At 44.4% G+C, this 18,353-nt stretch overlaps 1 protein-coding gene across 1 annotated transcript in view; it reads left to right on the forward strand.

Annotated features, from left to right (window-relative positions):
- Positions 1–17,185, forward strand: part of LOC147645258 (uncharacterized) — an 86,171-nt gene extending 68,986 nt beyond the window's left edge. The window contains exon 4 of the mRNA XM_086874763.1: positions 11,190–17,185. Within this exon, the coding sequence (XP_086730889.1) occupies positions 11,190–11,783 (594 nt within the window). The 3' untranslated portion in view covers positions 11,784–17,185. The remainder of the gene's footprint in view (positions 1–11,189) is intronic.
- Positions 17,186–18,353: the final 1,168 nt, after the last annotated feature.

An 18,353-nucleotide genomic window follows, 5' to 3' on the forward strand; every position in this document is an offset into this window, starting at 1 on the left:
TTTGGTGGGGTTTTGGTAATATTTCAGAATTGTGTGGGATTTTTCTGGAATTTGGTGGGATTTCTCTTGAATTTCATAGGATATTGTGAAGATTTTGTGGGCGTTTTCTGGAATGTTGTGGGATTTTGAGGAGACATGATGAATTTTGTGGAATTTTTCTTAGATTTTGTGGGATATTTCGGGGATTTTTTGAGATGTTTCTGGAATTTGGCAGGGTTTTCAGAAAATTTAGGTCATTGTGTGGTATTTTTTTCTTGAATGTTGTGGGATTTTGAGGAGACTTGAAGAATTTTGTGGAATTTTTCTTAGATTTTGTGGAAATTTGTGAGGATTTGGTGGGATGATTGTGGAATTTGGTGGGGCTTTGAGGAAATATATGAAATTGTGTGGGATTTGTCTGCAGTTTTGTGGGCTTTTTCTTGAATTTGGTAGGATATTGAAAAGATTTTTTGGGAGTTTTCTGGAATTTTGTGGGGTTTTCAGGAGAAATGAAGACTTTTGTGGGATTTTCTTGGATTTTGTGGAAATGTGTGGCGATTTGGTGGGATGTTTCTGGAATTTAGTGCGGTTTTCAGAAAATCTGTAGGATATTATGTGGGAATTTTCAGCATTTTTTTGAATTTTTCTTTAATTTCATAGGATAATGAATAGATTCTTTTGAGTTTTGTAGTATTTTTTGGACTTTGAAGAGACTTGAAAAATTTTGTGTAATTTTTCTTAGACTTTGTGGAAATTTGCGGCAATTTGGTGGGATGTTTCTGGAATTTGGTGGGGTTTTGGTAATATTTCAGAATTGTGTGGGATTTTTCTGGAATTTGGTGGGATTTTTCCTGAATTTCATAGGATATTGTGAAGATTTTCTGGGTGTTTTGTGGAATTTTGAGAGATTTTGAAGAGACATGAAGAATATTGAGGTATTTTCTTAGATTTTGTGCAAATGCGTGGGGAATCGGAGGGATGTGACTGGAATTTGTTGGGGTTTTGAGAAGATTTCTGCAATATTGTGGTATTTTTTTCTGGAATGTTGTGGGATTTTGAGGAGACATGAAGAATTTTGTGAGATTTTTCTTAGATTTTTGTGGGATATGTCGGGGATTTTTTGAGATGTTTCTGGAATTTGCAGGGTTTTGAGAAAATTTAGCTAATTGTGTGGTACTTTTTTCTGGAATGTTTTTGGATATTGAGGAGACTTGAAGAATTTTGTTGGATTTTTCTTAGATGTTGTGGAAATGTGTGGCGATTTTGAGGGATGTCACTGGAATTTGGTGGGGTTTTGAGGAAATTTATGAAATTGTGTGGGATTTGTCTGCAGTTTGGTGGGGTTTTTCTTGAATTTGGTAGGATATTGAAAAGATTTTGTGGGAGTTTTGTGGAATTTTGAGGAGACGTGAAGAATTTTGAGGTATTTTCTTAGATTTTGTGGAAATGTGTGGGTATTTGGTGGGATGTGACTGGAATTTGGTGGGGTTTTGAGAAGATTTCTGCAATTTTGTGGAATTGTGTGGGATTTTTCTTAGATTATTGTGGGTTATTCAGGGGATTTTTTGAGATGCTTCTGGAATTTGGCAGGGTTTTCAGAAAATTTAGGTAATTGTGCGGTACTTTTTTCTGGAATGTTGTGGGATTTTGAGGAGACTTGAAGAATCTTGTGGGATTTTTCTTAGATTTTGTGGAAATGTGTGGCGATTTGTTGGGATGTTTCTGGAATTTGGTGTGGTTTTGAGGAAATTTAGGAAATTATGTGGGATTTGTCTGTAGTTTGGTGGGGTTTTTCTTGAATTTGGTAGGATATTGAAAAGATTTTGTGGGAGTTTTTTGGAATTTTGAGGAGACATGAAGAACTTTGAGGTATTTTCTTAGATTTTGTGGAAATGTGTAGGGATTTGGTGGGATGTGATTGGAATTTGTTGGGGTTTTGAGAAGATTTTTGAAATTTTGTGTGATTTTGTGGAATGGTGTGTGATTTTTCTTAGATTATTGTGGGATATTCAGGGGATTTTTTGAGATGTTTCTGGAATTTGGCAGGGTTTTCAGAAAATTTATGTAATTGTGTGGTATTTTTTTCTGGAATGTTGTTGGATTTTGAGGAGACTTGAAGAATTTTGAGGTATTTTCTCAGATTTTGTGGAAATGCATGGGGATTTGGTGGGATGTTTCTGGAATTTGGTGGGGTTTTGAGAAGAATTCTGCAATTTTGTGGGATTTTGTGGGGACTTGAAGAATTTTGTGGTATTTTTCATAGATGTTGTGGAAATTTGTGGTGATTTCGTGGGATGTGGCAGGAACTTTGTGGGATATTTTTTCAATGTTCTGGAATTTTGTGGGATTTTGAGGAGAATTGAAGAATTTGTGGGATTTTTCATAGATGTTGTGGAAATTTGTGGCGATTTGGTGGAATGTGACAGTGTCATGGAGTTACTTTACTTTTAAGGGAGTTGGAGTTGCTGGGAAGTGCTTGGAGTCTTTTCTCCTGACCAATTATCGGTCATTGCTGAGAATTGACAGCAGTTTAGGCCATTGAAAAGTGGGATCAACTTGTGAACCCTACCTTAAAATGTAAAAGCAGAGCTCTCTGGGTTCTCTTTGTTTTCTGGCTGTGGAGGGTGGCGGAGCTCCAGGCCTCCCGTCCCTGCCCAGGCCATGCGGCCGGGCGGGGATGGGGCCGGGCCTGCCCCGTCTCCCGGCCGGGAGATGGGGGGGCCTGGGGAAGGTTTTCCTCGGGCCCGGGCCGGGCCGATCTCTGGCTCGGCTGCAGGTTTTGCTGTAACTAATTCACTAGAAACTGCCCAGTGAAGAAGGAGAGAGGCCCTGGACTTGCAGCGGGTTGGAGCAGAGACCACACGCTCCAGAGCAGCCATGAGGAACCTTCCATCGCAGACGGCTCCAGCTCCTGTTCGGCAGAGATCACCGAACCATCTACAAAAGCCTGGGCAAGATGTTAACTCTTTCATTACCCAGATGAGACTTGCGGATTAATCTTTTTATCCAGAGAGAGAAAGAGAGAGATCAACATGAAAAGAGACTTTATAAACTACCAGTGACAGGAAAGAAAAGAAGCTTCAAGAAAGGTAGAGAATTAAGAAGATGCTTTAATTAAGCTGAAATATCTCCCTGTTAAAACTATGGAGATGGACAATGAAGTCCTGAAAAGAACTCCTTTAATTCATGATATAAGATCTAGAGAGGAATAGTGTTCAAAGTGTAAATTTGAGTAAAGAGTAATTATAGTATAGTGAAGTACTGGGAGATTAAAAGCCTTGAGAGGCCATGAAAAAACTGTTGAGAGATTTGAAGCCCTGAGAGGCCATGAGAAAACTGTTTTCTGGTGAAGCTCACAGAAACAGATGAAGAAGACTTTTTTTGCCTTTGAATAACTTATCCTTAAAAATGCTATCTCTAGACGCATGGCCCATACATACTTCAGAGTGATGTGAGAATGGGAGGAGTGAACTCTAATAATAGCAGCTCTGAGCAGCTAACATTAGGGCAATAGAAAACTATAACAAAAATAGTTTTCTTGTGAGAAACTCCATAAATTAACAGGAAGAAACTTCTGTTTCTCTATAAAGACGGGTGAAAAGACTAGCAAGAATTGGGACTGTTTTAACTATCAGAGTTCCAGAGTTTTTGTCTCTGTTGTCATGTGAACAAGGGAATAGTGGGTAGATAAGGGATGGAGAGGTTTTTCTGGAAGTTTATTCTGGTGTTCTTATTATTGTAGTTTGTCAATAAACTTTTTTTTTTTATTCCCTTTTAAGTTGGATGCCTGTTTTGCTCTTGTTCTAATCCATATCTCACAGCAAGAAGTAAGTAATTTTCTTAGTTATTGGTTTAAAACCACGACACATACCTGGCATGGGGTCCCCATCTCCATCACCAGCAGGTTCCCCAAAACAACCTTGGGACCCCCAATTTCATCCCCAGAGATCGCCCAAATTCCCCCATCAGGGTTCCTGTAAACCCCCTTGAGAACCCCCCAAATACCACCGTGGCCCTAAAAACACCCAGAACTTCCGAAAACCCCCCAGGAAACCCTCACAAAGGTTTATACCCAGCATGAGGACCCCATCGCCTTCATCGGCATCACCCAGGTACCCCCAAACCCCTCCCGGGACCCCCAACCCCTCCCGGGCTCCACTGCCGGAACCAACGGGAGCGGTGTTGCCCTTTTAAGAGGAGTTACAGTGGGACCCGACAACACCGGGGGCCCTTAAAGCGGCCATGGTAGAGAGAACCCCCAAAATCCACCCTGGGGGACAAAACATCCCCTACAGGGGCTTGGGGTGGGGACACCCCTAAAAATGTCACTTAAAGCCGTCATGATCCCCCCTCAAAAGGGGCTTGTGGGGCTGCGGCCGCACAAACACCCTAAAATGGGGAGGAAAAAACACCCCTGTAGTGGTGGGATCTCCCCCAAAAAACTTGAAAAAGAGAAAAACTCCTCTTGAGAGGGGCCTGAAGACCCTGAAGGGCCCTGGAAGAGGGACAAGATCCCCTCCTGTGCTGGGGCCTCCCCGAGCCGGGAACTCTCCCGTTCCTGCACTCGGGGGAGCCCCGAACGACGGCGGCTCCTGGGCTGAGCCCCCCTCAGCCGGGGCTGCGGGGGGAACTGGGGGGGCTGGGACGGGGCTTGGGGCTCCTGGGGTGAACTGGGGGACCCTCAGTGCTCCCACCTCCCCCTGTTCCCCTGTCCCGCCCCGTTCCCATTGTTCCCCCAAAGCTCCGCTGCCCCCAGCTCGGTTTGGGGGGGACCCAGCCCTTTCCCATCGTGTCCCGGCCCGGCCCCGCTCACCCGAGGGCTCCGAACCACGCACAGGGACAGAGGAGGGACAGAGGAGGAGGAAGAGGAGGGACAGAGCAGGAGGAAGAGGAGGAGCAGGGGGAGGAAGAGCTGGAGCAGGCAGAGGAGGCTCCACCTGCGCTCCCCGCTCTCTGCACCTGCAGCTCCTTCGGGACCATCGCCCCCCATCCCGCAGGTGCCCGGGGAGGGGGAGCTCGCCCCAAATCCCCCGGGGCTCCCTGGCTTTGGGGTTTTTGGGGGGGATGTTTGGGGATGGCAGGGCTCCAGAGCCGAGCCGCAGATGCCCCTCGGGGGCACCCCGGGGGTCCCCGGGAGGTGTTTTTGGGGGGTCCCGGTGGCGGTGGCGGCAGAGCCCCGGCAAAGGGGCCGGGGGGATGCGGGTCCGGCATGGCCGGGAAAGGGGTTCGGGGCTCCCGGTGCCGGCAGTGGCTGCTCCCAGCATTGCCCAGTTGCTCACCCTGTGTGGCTCCAGTTTCCTGTGCGCCCCACGATAAGCCAAATCACTCCCAGTCATTCCCTATTAGAGTACAATTTGTCTCCATTTTATCACATTTTTCCACATTTTTATCCAACTTTCCCACATTTTTATCCCATTTCTTTCCCATTTTTGCTCAATTTTTTCTAATTTTTATCCCATTTTCATACCATTTTCCCCCATTTTTATCCTATTTTTTATTTTTCCCCAATTTTTTCCATTTTTTTTCCCCTCAATTTTTCCCTTTTTTATCTCATTTTCCTCCTTTTTTACCATTTCTTCTGATTTTTTTCTTATTTTTCCTCCATTTTTACTCAAATCGTTCCCCATGCTTTCCTATTTTTTCCCACTTTTTTCCTTTTTTAATCTATTTATTCCACATTTCCCCATTTTATCTCTTTTTGCTCCATTTTCTCCCAGTTTTTTCCCCATGTTGTCTCCTATTTTCCCCATTTTCTTCCATTTTTTCCCCCATGTTTTCCTCATTTTTACCATTTTTATTCCCATTTTTCTCCCAGTTTCCCCCATTATTTTCCCCCATTTTAATCCTGGTTTTATCTCATTTTCCCACAGTTTTATCCCCATTTTCTTCCATTTCTTTCTCCCATTTTTCCCAATTTTTCCTCCATTTCCATCACATTTTCCCCAATTTTTTCCCTATTTTTATCTTATTTTTTCCCTATTTTTATCTCATTTTTTCCCTATTTTTATCCCATTTTGGCTCGATTTTCCCCCATTTTTCCTTTCGTTTTTCTCTCTTTTCCCCCATTTTTTTCTAGTTTTTCCCAACTTTTCCCCATTTTTCCTCCATTTCCCCCTATCTTCCCCATTTAATTATCCCAAAAATTGAAATTTGTTGGGGGGAGATTTGAAATTTTGGGGGGGGGAAAATAGAAATTTTGACAGGAAAAAAGGGTGTTTTGGGGGCAAAACTCCATGAATTTGAATCACAGCTTTCCCATGATTTTCCATGATATTTCCATGATCTCCAGCTGGAAGGAGGCGTGGGATTCATCTGAACATTCTGGAAGCTATAATAGGACCAGGCCATCAACCTTCCTGAAAATCTGGACCAGCTCATCTGCAATTCCACCTTTCTCCACTCCCCGGATTCCCAGGTCTGGAAATTCTTCTACAACCTCCCAGGTAGGCAATTCCCAAAATTCCATAGAAAAATGGGATAGGGGTATTTCATCCTGTTTTTTTCCTGATTTTTCCCAGTTTTTTTCCCCATTTTTTCCCTGGTTTTTCCTGATTTATCCAGATTATTTTTCTCTTTCTTTTCCTCACTTTGTCCCTGATTTTTCCCATTTTTTCCCTAATATTTTTTCCAATTTTTTCACTCTTTTTTCCCCCATTTTTTCCTTATTTTTTCTATTTTTTCTTGGTTTTTTCCCAGTTTTTTTTCTGGTTTTTTTCTGATTTTTTCCCTCCTTTCTTTTGCCAATTTTTTCTTTTTTTTTTTTCCCAGTTTTTGCTCAAAATTCCCTGACTTTCCCAGGATTTTTCCCACATTTTCCTGATTTTTCCCTCTTCTTTTCCCAAAATTTTCTGTCTTTTTCCCAACTTTTTCTCACATTTTTCCCTGATTTTTCCCATTTTTCCCCTGATTTTTCCCAATTTTTTCCCTGATTTTCCCCCAATTCTTTTTCTTTTTTCTGATATTTTTCTGATTTTTTCCCAGTTTTATTCTTTTTTTCTTTTCCTGGTTTTTCCCTCATTGTTCACCATTTTTTTCGCATATTTTTCACATTTTTTTTCCTGATTTGCCCCAATTTTTCCCCATTTTTTTTCCTAATTTTTCCTGATTTTTGCCTGTTCATTTCCTAAATATTTTCTGGCTTTTTCCCAATTTTTTTCCATTTTTCAAGGTTTTTTCCCCCAGTTTATTTTCATCATTTTTCCCTTGTTTTACCTTTTTTTTCCCAATTTTTTCCTCCATTTTTTTTCCTGATTTCCCCCATTTTTTCCTGATATTTCACTCTTCTTTTCACAATCTTTTCCTGTTTATTCCCCAATTGTTTCATAATTTTCCCCTGATTTTTACATGTATTTCCTAATTTTTTTTACTGATTTTTCCTGATTTTTTCCAGGTTTCTTTCCTCTCTCTTTGCTTAAATTTTTCCAATTTTTTCCCAAATTTTTTCCTGATTTTACCCTTTTTCATTCCAAATTTTTTCTGGTTTTCCCCTTTTTTTTTCCTGATTTTTTCATTATTTTTTTCTGATATTTTCCAGACTTTTTTATCTTTTTCCATGATTTCCCCTGATCTTTCTTTTTTTTCACATTTTTTTCTAATTTTTTCCCAATGCTTTTCCTGATTTTTTTTGCAAGCTTTCTCAAACATTTCTGGTTTTTCCTTGATTTTTACAATTTTCTTCCCAATTTTTTCCTGATTTTTCCCGATTTTTCACAATTTTTTTAATGCCTATCCCATTTTTTTCTGATTTTTCTCTCTTCCTTTCCCAAATTTTTTCTAGCTTTTTCCCAACTTCTTCTCAAATGTCCCTAATTGTTTGCCTGATTTTCCCACAATTTTTTCACAATTTTTTCCCATTTTTTTTAGATTTTATTTATCTTTTTTTTCCTGTTTTTCCCTGATTTTTCCAAGTTCTTTCCCAGTTTTTCTTCTGATTTTCTCGGGCTTTTTTCCTGATTTTTTTCCCCTTTTTTCCTGATTTTTCCTTCTTTTCCTATTTTTTCCTGATTTTTTCCCCATTTTTCCTGATTTTTCCCAATTTTTTCCACTTTCTTTTCCTTGAGTTTACTCTTTGTTTTTCCCCAAATTTTTCCTGGTTTTCTCAATTTTTTTGTCAAATTTTTCCGTTTTTCCCCAAATTTTTCCCAATTTTTTCATGATTTTTATCCCATTATTTTGATTTCACCGTGATTTTTTTTTTCTGTTTTTTTCCCTGGTTTTTCCCTGATGTTTTCCTTTAATTTATCCTGTTTTTTTCCCCCATTTTTTCCCCAATTTTCCAGTTTCCTTCATACTCGCAGTCTAATCCCAGGAACTCCCAGTCACTCCCAGTCTAATCCCAGTCACTCCCAGTATGAGGCCAGTGGCCCCCAGTTGCTCCCTGGCAGTGCCAGTGTGACCCCAGTAGCCTCCAGTGTGATCCCTGGGACTCCCTGTCTCTCCCAGTATATCCCAGTCAGCCCCAGCACGCTCCCAGTCATTCCCAGCTCCTCCCAGTTGCTCTCAGCATGATTCCAGTTGTTCCCAGCCACTCCCAGTCAATCCCAGTATGATTCCAGTCACCCTCAGTGGGATCCCAGTCTCAGCCAGCAGGGACCCAGCTGCTCCCACTGTGATCCCAGTATGATCCCAGTTGAGTGTGATCCCAGAATAGTTGCAATTCTTCCCAATTCCTACCAGTGTGATCCCAGTTGTCCCTAGAATAGTCCCAGTCCATCTCAGCATGGTTCCACTCACTCCCAGTTTCTCCCAAGGTGGTCCCAGCTCTTCCCAATGTGGATCCATTAACCCCACTATGATTGCAGACCTTCCAGTATATCCCAGTTGCCCCTGTAAGGTTTTAGTTACTTCAGAATGATCCCTGTCTTTCCCAGTGGCTCCCTGTTTCTCCCACTGTGATCCCAGTTGTGGTCACAGTCCCCTCAGCATGGTTCCAGTTGCTCCCAATGTGTCCACATTTTCCTCCCAGCATGGGCCCAGTAGCTCCCAGTAACCCCCAGTCGGGTTCCATTCGCACCCACTGTAATCCCAGTGGTTCCCAGTGCTATCCCTGTAGGAGCCATTGTCACTCCCAGTATGGTTCCAGTCACTTCCAGGATAATCCCAGTCACTCCCACTACAACTGAAGTCCCTCCCAGTATGAGCTGTTGTACCAGACACTTCCAGTATAGTTCCAGTCACTTCCAGATCATCCCAGTATGGTTCCAGTCATGGCCAGAGTGACTCCCTGTCACTCCCAGGATGGGCCCAATTGCTCCCAGTCACCTCCAGTATGGTTCCAGTCCCAGCCAGCCCCTTTGCAGTCACCCCCAGTATGATCCCAGCTAGTTCCAGTAGGATCCCAGTATGACCCCAGCATGGGCACAGCTGTTCCCAGGATTATCCAGTGTAGTTCCCATTGCTGCCATTTACCTGCACTTGTTGTCTCTCGCCCAGTCTATCCCAGTTGCTCCTAGTCACTCCCAGTCACCCTGAGTGCAGTCCCAGTTGCTGCCAGTATGGTCCCAGTCTTACCCAGCACGGCCCAGTTGCTCCCACTGTGATCCCAGTAGGATCCCAGCTGTCCCCAGCATGGTTCCCGTTGTTCCCAGTGTTATTTCAATCCCCCCAGTATGGTCACAGACACTCCCAGTATATCTCAGCTACCATCAGCATGCGTCTTGTGCTCATTCCCAAGGATTCACAGTTGCCCCAGTAAGGTTCCAGTATCATTCCAGTACAAACCAGTCCCTGCCAGTGCTGCAACTCCTGGGATCCCCCAGCCCTCTCTATGTTCCCTGGTCCCACATCTCCCCAGAGGAGCCCCAAGGGCTGGCAGTCCCCAGCCAGGGTTCCCAGCCAGCCCCAGGTTGGATCTGCAGCCCCCAGTTTTCCCAGTTTCCCTCTCCTTTTCCCCGGGCCGGGTTCCCCCCGTCCCCAGCGGGTGGGAGCAGCGGAGAGCCCCGCGCTGCCCATCCCGACCTGTCCCGGCTCCATCCCCGCTCCTGCCGTGGGCTGTGAGGGGTTTGGGAACGGGGCACCGAGGGTGTCACTGCTCCTGGGGGAGGAGGAGGAGGGATGGAAGAGGAGGGATGAAGAAGGAGAGCAAGAAGAAATGGCAGTAGGAGAAGAAGGTGGGGATAGGGAGGAGGAACGGGAGGAAGAGGAGGAACAAAGGAAGATCAAGGAAAGGAGAAGGAACCACGAGGTCGAGCACTTCCTGAATTCACAGCCCCCACCTGTGAGATCATCACCCCCATCCTGTAGGTGCCTGGGGAGTGGGAGCTCGGCCCAGATATCCTGGGGGATCCCTGGGTTGGGTTTTTTCCTGGAAGATGTTTGGAGAATGAAGAACTCCAAAGCTGAGTGGAAAATGCCTCTTGGGGGCACTTAAGGGCGTCCAGCATCCCTAAGTGGGGAGATGGAAACAGGGGGAACTTTTCAGATTCCTGGCACTCCCAGCAGCCTGGGGAGGGCAGGGACTGAGCAGACAGGGGGACCTCTTGTACAAGCGTGACCCCAAGCAGCTGGGACAGGGAGGAACCCCTGAACAGCAAAGGGGAGAGACCAGAGTTGGGGAACTCCTGGGAGACATTTTCAGGACTGAATTTTGGTGTTTGGGGGATTTATATGGGCACCAGCTGCCTAGTGACTTCTAAAGGTGGACTTGGAGAGAGGAAACCCCTTAATCCAATGTCCTCATCCCTTGTATTTCCCCAAACCAGGATTTCCCATTCCCAAACCTTGGCTGGATGGAGAAGGAGGCTGTGAGGAAGAGGAAGATGCTCCAGGACACCCAGGCAGGTGAGCAGGAAGTCAGTGCCCCTTTCCCCCTCTCTCCTGCTCCATCTCCCAGCCCAGCATGGCCCCCGGCTGCAGGACAACCCCGCTGCCGACGCCGTCCTGCCGGGGACGCACTGGGGGGATCTCCTTCCCCTTCCCTCTGGCACGGAGGCAAATCCCATCCTCTCCTTGTCCTTCCTCCCCCAGACAAGGAGCTGAGGATGGAGACCAGGGAGGACAAATCCCCACAGCAGAACCTCATGGAAGCGGCTGTTTTGAGTGGCTCCACGGCACAGGAATCCAACGGGGAGGAAAAGCCATGGAGTTCCCACAGGAGGAGAGGCTCCAAACTCATCCCAGGGTGCTCTGAGGAGGAAAGACCCACCCTGTGCCGGGTAGGCGGCCGGAGATCCAGCCAGGGCTCTGAGCTGGTGGTCCATGAGCAGCTTCAGGATGGGGAGAAGCGCTACAAGTGCTTGGAGTGTGGGAAGAGCTTCAGCTTCAACTCCCAACTTGTCATCCACCAGCGCATCCACACGGGGGAGAGGCCCTACGAGTGTCCTGAGTGTGAGAAGAAATTTCAGACCAGCTCCCATCTCCTCAAGCACCAGCGGATTCACAGTGAGGAGAGGCCCTTCCACTGCCCTGACTGTGGGGAGGGATTCAAGCGAAACTTCACCCTCATCACCCACCGGCGCATCCACACTGGGGAGAGGCCCTACGAGTGTGGGGAATGTGGGAAGAGCTTCAGCCACAGCTCCAGCCTCATCTGCCACCAGAGGACCCACACTGGGAAACGGCCCTATCACTGTGGGGAGTGTGCAATGACCTTCAACCGGAGGTTCCAATTGACCATCCACCAGATGATCCACACTGGGGAGAGGCCCTATGAGTGTGGGGAATGTGGGAAGAGCTTCAGCCACAGCTCCAGCCTCAACACCCACAAACGCATCCACACTGGGGAGAGGCCCTACGAGTGTCCCCAGTGTGGGAAGAGCTTCTCCAGGAGCTCTCACTTGACCAGACACCAACAGAAGCACCAGTAAGGGAAGCCCTGCGAGTGCCCCAAGTGCAGAAAGAGCTTCGTGTGGTGCTCCAGCTCCATTCCCCATCAGAGGACCCACGTTGGGCAGAGCCCTGATGACCTCTGTTTCCACTGATCTGCATTGGGAAGACACTGGGCTGGTGGTGCTTTTGTTTCAGTCCTAATTTTCTTTTAATTCATCTTCATCCCTTTAAAATAGACAAAATCGGGGTAAAAATGAACAAATTCATCCAAGACCTTTAAAGCCTTTCTTTTTACTAGAGCTTCAAGGGAAACTGGGGTTCAAGGATATACTTGGGAGGATTTGGGGTTTGTGGGGGTATTTGGTGTAGTTGTCTCCATTTCTTAGCACTCATAGAGATGAGAGGCTTCAATGTCACCTCAAAACCACTCAGTGCCACTGAATGCTACTCAATCCCACCCCAGAATTATTCAATTCCACAGTCCCTCAGGGTGTGATGCCTTAAGTTTTAGCTTTCATATTTTTCATATTCTGAATTACCTAGGTTAGGAGTTTTGAACTTCATATTAATTGTTAGTGTCAGGAAAATTAATCCATGAACACCGGAGGTTTATGTCCAAAAAGGAGACTGGGGAGTCCTTTTACTTCATTCAAATAAAGAGAGAGGCCATGGGGCATTCCCCTGGGGTCTCTCCAATTTTTGGAGGGCGCAGCCTCCCTGTTATCCTAATTCCCGGCCATATGTCCCTTCTCTGTTTCCCCATAGGCTGAGGGACTTGAGAGGTACAGACTTCCCGGAACGTCTGATGCCTGGGATAGCACCACCCCCCCCACCCCGCCAATGCATAATCCTCTTCTTAATTCTTAACCATTGTGGAATTTGATGGTGTTTCCCCAGTGTTTCTTTCATCTTTCAGTTGAATCCATCCCATTGTTTCTGTTCTCTCTCAGTGATAGTTTCATTTTATCAGCAGACCCACAGCTTGTTTGTAAAGCCAAATGTTGCGCTACTGGGAACGGCGAGAAGCACAGCACAGACTCTCTTGTGAGTTGTACAGGAAAGCCTAAGGTGTATTACCTCAGATCTTCTTTAATAGACTGATACATGAAAGTACAGAAAGGTAAAACTCTTACTGGTCTTATTGGAACTAACACATCACCATCATTGGTCATTGGGGTTCACCACCCATCGATCTTCTTTCGCAAGAAAGCAAGAAACTGACAAACAGCACCTGCAAGGCTGTCTTCTATCTCTGAGGATTGTTTTAATTCCTTCTTAGGATTTCTCAGGCGACACTGAGAAAATTATGCAGCCTGCTTTTCTGCAGGCACTGTGCTCCCTGTTTGTGCTCATATTTAACATGCATAATTCCCCCTTTTTGTTTTAAAAATAAAAAGCAGTGTTTGTAATCTCCTGCTGGGCCCCTGCAGGAAAGAGAACAAACACAGCACAAGAGGTCTCCTTTCAGTTACCAACAGAACATTGAATGGACACTGATTTAGAATGATCAGGGAGATTTTCTGGCATGTTACCGAATTCTTGATAAGTATTGTTTTTCTTGCAAAGAACTGATGGTTGACTCTAATACAACTAGTTAACACACAGCAAACAAAACGTCGTCAGTCTGCTCAGAACTGACAGTCATAGGGAAGAATGCTCACTCTCTGCTTGTAGAAGGACCATCTGAATGATCATTGGTATCTTGATCATCATCCAAGGGCCACCTGTTGGCTGCTTTCTGCCCTTGGTGTTGCACATCAGAGCCAATGCACCTTGCAGGTATCCACTGTATCCCAGTATCTGTGGAAATGCATGCATACCCATGACCCCAGGTGATGAGCTCACACAGGCCTTGCCACTTGTTAGTGGTTAGGTGTCTCACCCAAACTTTCGCTCGAGGCAGGTGCACCTCGCTTGAGGATTGCAGTGAAAGAAAATGATTCAAAATGACAGGATTATCAGAATATTTTTGCACTGTGAGATTATTGATTATATAAATGTTAGCGTTCAGGAACACACATAATCATGAAGGATTACATGAAGGTGCTTTATTAAAGAGCTCTGGGTGTCAGGGGTACACATACCCAAATCTGACCCGACCCGATTTTGAGTTGAACATCTTTTATACTCTATCATTTTATAACTTACGTATTAATTATTAAACTTACATTGTTTTATTGTATGTATTGTTTTTACCCAAGCATGGATTTCTTGTGATCCCCCCCAGCCCCCTAACATTGTTCCTCATGTTCTTTAAACAATAATTATATCTAATCATATCTAACAATTGTATCATGAACATCTACTGATTACACAGGTGCAGTTTGACCTGATCTTTAGCAAGCACAAGGCTTAACATTTCCCAGAGCCTACTTTTCCCAGGCTTGCCAAACCTAACTTTCTTTCTAAGTCCCTGTCATGAGGTGACTTTACCTTTAAGGTTGTTTTGAGAGCTAAGGAAGTTGAAGTTGCTGGGGACTGAAAGGAGTCCCTTCTCCTGACCAATTATTGGTCATTACTGGGAATTGACAGCAATTTTAACCATTGAAAAGGGAGATCAACTTGTGAACCCTACCTTAAGATGTAAAGTCAGAGCACTCTTAGGCTCTTTGTTTCCTGGCTGTGAAAGGTAACAGAGCTCCAGGCCTCCCGTTCCCTGCCCAGGCCATGCGGCTGGGTGTGGGCTGGGCTGAGCTGCCATGTCTCCCGGTCAGGAGATGGGGCCTGCGGGGCTTGCCCCGGGCTCTGACCAGGCCAAGCCAATCTCTGCCTCAGCTGCAGGTTTTGCTGTGACTAAATTTACTAGAGACTGCCGAGTGAAGAAAGAAAGGGGCTCTGAACCTGCGGCGAGCTGAGGCGGTGACTACACTTTCCAGAGCAGCCATGAAGAATCTTCTATCGAAGACAACTCCAGCCGCTGCTCCAGCAGAGATCACAGAACCACTTACAAAAGCCTGGGCAAGATTTTAACCCTTTCATTACCCAGATGAGACTTGCAGATTAATCTTTTTATCCAGAGAGGGAAAAAGAGAGTGATCAACATGAAAAGAGACTTTATAAACTACCAGTGACAGGAAAGAAAAGCTTCAGAAAAGGTAGAGAATAAGAAGATGCTTTAATTAAGATGAAATATTTTTCTGTTAAAGCTATGGAGATGGACAATAAAGTCCTGAAAGAACTTTAATCCATGACAGTATAGAGGGAGGAATAGAGTGTTCAAAGTGTAAATTTTGAGTAAAAAGTAGAGTGATTGTGATATAGTGAAGTGCTGGAAACAGTGAAGCAAAAATTTGAAGCCTTGAGAGCCAATGAGAAAACTGTTTTCTAGTGAAGCTCACAAAGACAGATGAAGAAGACTTTTGCCTTTGAATAACTCATCCTTAAAATGCCATCCCTAGACTCATGGCCCATACACACTTCAGAGTGATGTGAAATGGGAGGAGTGAGCTCTGATAGCAGCATTTCTGGGCAGCTGACATCAGGGCAATAGAAAACTATAACAGAAGTAGTTTTATTGTGAGAAACTCCATAAATTAACAGAAAGAGACTTCTGTTTCTCTACAAAAAACTGGTGAAAAGACTGTAGCAGGAATTGGGACTGTTTTAACCATCAAAGTTCCAAAGTTTTTGTCTCTGTTGTCATGTGAACAAGGGAATGGTGGGTAGTAGAGAATAAAAAGGGTTTTCTGGAAGTTTATTCTGCTGTTCTTATTATTGTAGTTTGTTAATAAACTTCCTTTATTCCTTTTAAGATTTAAGCCTGTTTTGCTCTTGTTCTAATCCATATCTCACAGCAAGAAATAAATAATTTTTTTTAGTTACTGGTTTAAAACCACGACATTTAATTGGTGGAGAATGCAGGCAAACAAAATTAGCAAATCTGGACCACTACATTAACAGTGTTACTGTGAGATAAAAGGTTAATTAAGAGCAAAGCATGATTGTCTTAAGTTTATATAGCAGTGATAATAAAAGTCTAGGGGTGGAAAGTAGTGAATATTTGTTTCTTCTTTTCTGTCAATTTATTGTTTTAAGTTGTATATTGAATATAATTGATAATTTTTAGGTAGGGGTTCACAAGTTGAAGGGGTGGAATGTCATGAGGTGACTTTACCTTAAGTTGTGAGAGCTAAGGAAGTTGAAGTTGCTGGGGACTGAAAGGAGTCCCTTCTCCTGACCAATTATCGGTCATTACTGGGAATTGACAGCAGTTTTGACCATTGAAAAGTGAGATCAACTTGTGAACCCTACCTTAAGATGTAAAGCCAGAGTACTCTTGTCTCTCTTTGTTTTCTGGCTGTGAAAGGTAACAGAGCTCCAGGCCTCCCGTTCCCTGCCCAGGCCATGCGGCTGGGCGGGGGCTGGGCTGAGCTGCCATGTCTCCTGGTCGGGAGATGGGGCCTGCGGGGCTTTCCCCTGGCTCTGGCCGGGCCAGGCCGGTTCCTGGCTCGGCTGCAGTTTTTGCCATGGCTGAATTCACCACAGACTGCCGAGGAAAGAAAGGAAAAAAGCTCTTGACCTGCGGCGGGCTGAGACAGTGACCACACTCTCCAGAGCAGCCATGAGGAATTTTCTATCGAAGACGGCTCCAGCCGCTGCTCCAGCAGAGATCACAGAACCACCTACAAAAGCCTGGGCAAGATTTTAACCCTTTCATTACCCAGATGACACTTGCAGATTAATCTTTTTATCCAGAGAGAGAAAAAGGGAGTCATAAACATGTAAAGAGACTTTGTAAACTATCAGTGACAGGAAAGAAAAGAATTAAGCTTCAGAAAAGGTAGAGAATAAGGAGATGCTTTATGAGCTGAAATACCTTTCTGTTGAGGCTATGGCAATGGACAATAGTCTTGAAAAAAATCCTTTAATTCATGACAGAGTATATAGGGAGGAATAGAGTGTTCAAAGTGTAGATTTTGAGTAAAAAGTAGAGTAATTGTGATGCAGTGAGGTGCTGGAACAAAGTGCAGCGAAAATTTGAAGCCTTGGGGGGCAATGAGAAAACTGTTTTCTAGTGAAGCTCACAAAGAGAGATGAAGAAGACTTTTGCCTTTGAATAACTCATCCTTAAAATGACATCCCTAGACTCATGGCCCATAACACACCTCAGAGTGATGTGAAATGGGCGGAGTAAACTCTGGTGACAGATTTCAGGGCAGCTGGCACTAGGAAAATCGAAAACTATAGCAAGACATAGCTTTCTTGTGGAAAACTCCATAGATTAGCAGAAGAAAACTTCTGTTTCTCTACAAAAACTGATGAAAAGACTCTAGCAGGAATTGGGACTGTTTTAAACACCAAAGTTCCAAAGTTTTTGTCTCTATGTTGTCATGTGAACAAAGGAATGGTGGGTAGTGGGGGATAAAAAGTGTTTTCTGGAAGTTTATTCTAGTGTTCTTATTCTTCTAGTTTGTTAATAAACTTTCTTTATTCCTTTTAAGTTTTAAGCCTGTTTTGCTCTTGCTCTAATCCATATCTCACAGCAAGAAATAAGTAATTTTTTTTAGTTACTGGTTTAAAACCACGACAAGCCCTTAAAGACAAAGGAGTCCAGAGATCTTGAGGACACAGGAAGAGTCTGTCCCTGTGTGCTGAAAGATGAGTCGATGAGGCAAACATCCAGCCTGGATGGGCAATGAAGTTTTGAAGGAACTTAAGAATAAAAAGAGGATGTATCATCTTTGAAAGGAAGGTCAGGTCTCTCAAGATGTGTTTCAGGGGTGTTGCTAGGGCATGTAGGGAAAACATTAGGGGGGACAAAGCCCAGTTCAAACTTAATTTGGCAACTTTTGTAAAGGATAATAAAAAATGATTTTACGAATACATTAATGGTAAAAGGAAGGGTAAGAGCAACCCTTGTTCTCTATTAGATGCAGGAGGGAACTTAGTAACTACAGATTGTTGAAGGACCCCCGAGCTGTTCACCAGTCTTCACAGAAGTAATTGTGAATGCCGTTTATTTCTATTATTAACACACCTTTTATAGGGTTCTACAGGGTTTACGGGCAGAGCAATCTACTATTGGCTAGTTCACACAAGTTTACATTCTTATCCTGGTACACAGGAATGTTGTTTTACTTTCCACAGGCAAGTTTCAAGGATTTTGGCCCTAAATATTACGACTTAACACAGAGGCTGGTTTATGCAGACAGGCTTTTACTAATATATCGTGCCCCCCATCTGCTAAAGAACTCTCTATAATTCCCCCGTTTCCTTTTTGCACAAACCAGGCCTTGGATGCGGCTTGTTCTACACTTTTACGAACACAAGATAGCATACAACCTACAAGCATTATCACCATTATCATTATAAATAGTATTCGTCCCCCCTCTAGCACAAGAGACTTCAACCACCCAGTGATGCCCCAGTTGGCGAACCAACTCTCAGTGGGGTTACTAACTTCCTTCAGGGCATGCAACCCATCCTGTAGCTGGCGTAGTTGCTTGTGGATGGAAACTGAATGATCAGTAAGATTCAAGCAGCACATGCCTTCAAACTCCTCACAACCATGTTCTTGCGCTAAGAGTAAAAAGTCAATTGCAGCTCGGTTTTGTAATACTGCATGACGTACACTACTCACATCAGCTGAAAGTTCACTTAGCATTGTG

This window comes from Cyanistes caeruleus, unplaced genomic scaffold (genome assembly GCF_971803275.1).
Source record: "Cyanistes caeruleus unplaced genomic scaffold, bCyaCae1.hap1.1 HAP1_SUPER_30, whole genome shotgun sequence".
Classification (NCBI taxonomy): Eukaryota; Metazoa; Chordata; class Aves; order Passeriformes; family Paridae; genus Cyanistes; species Cyanistes caeruleus.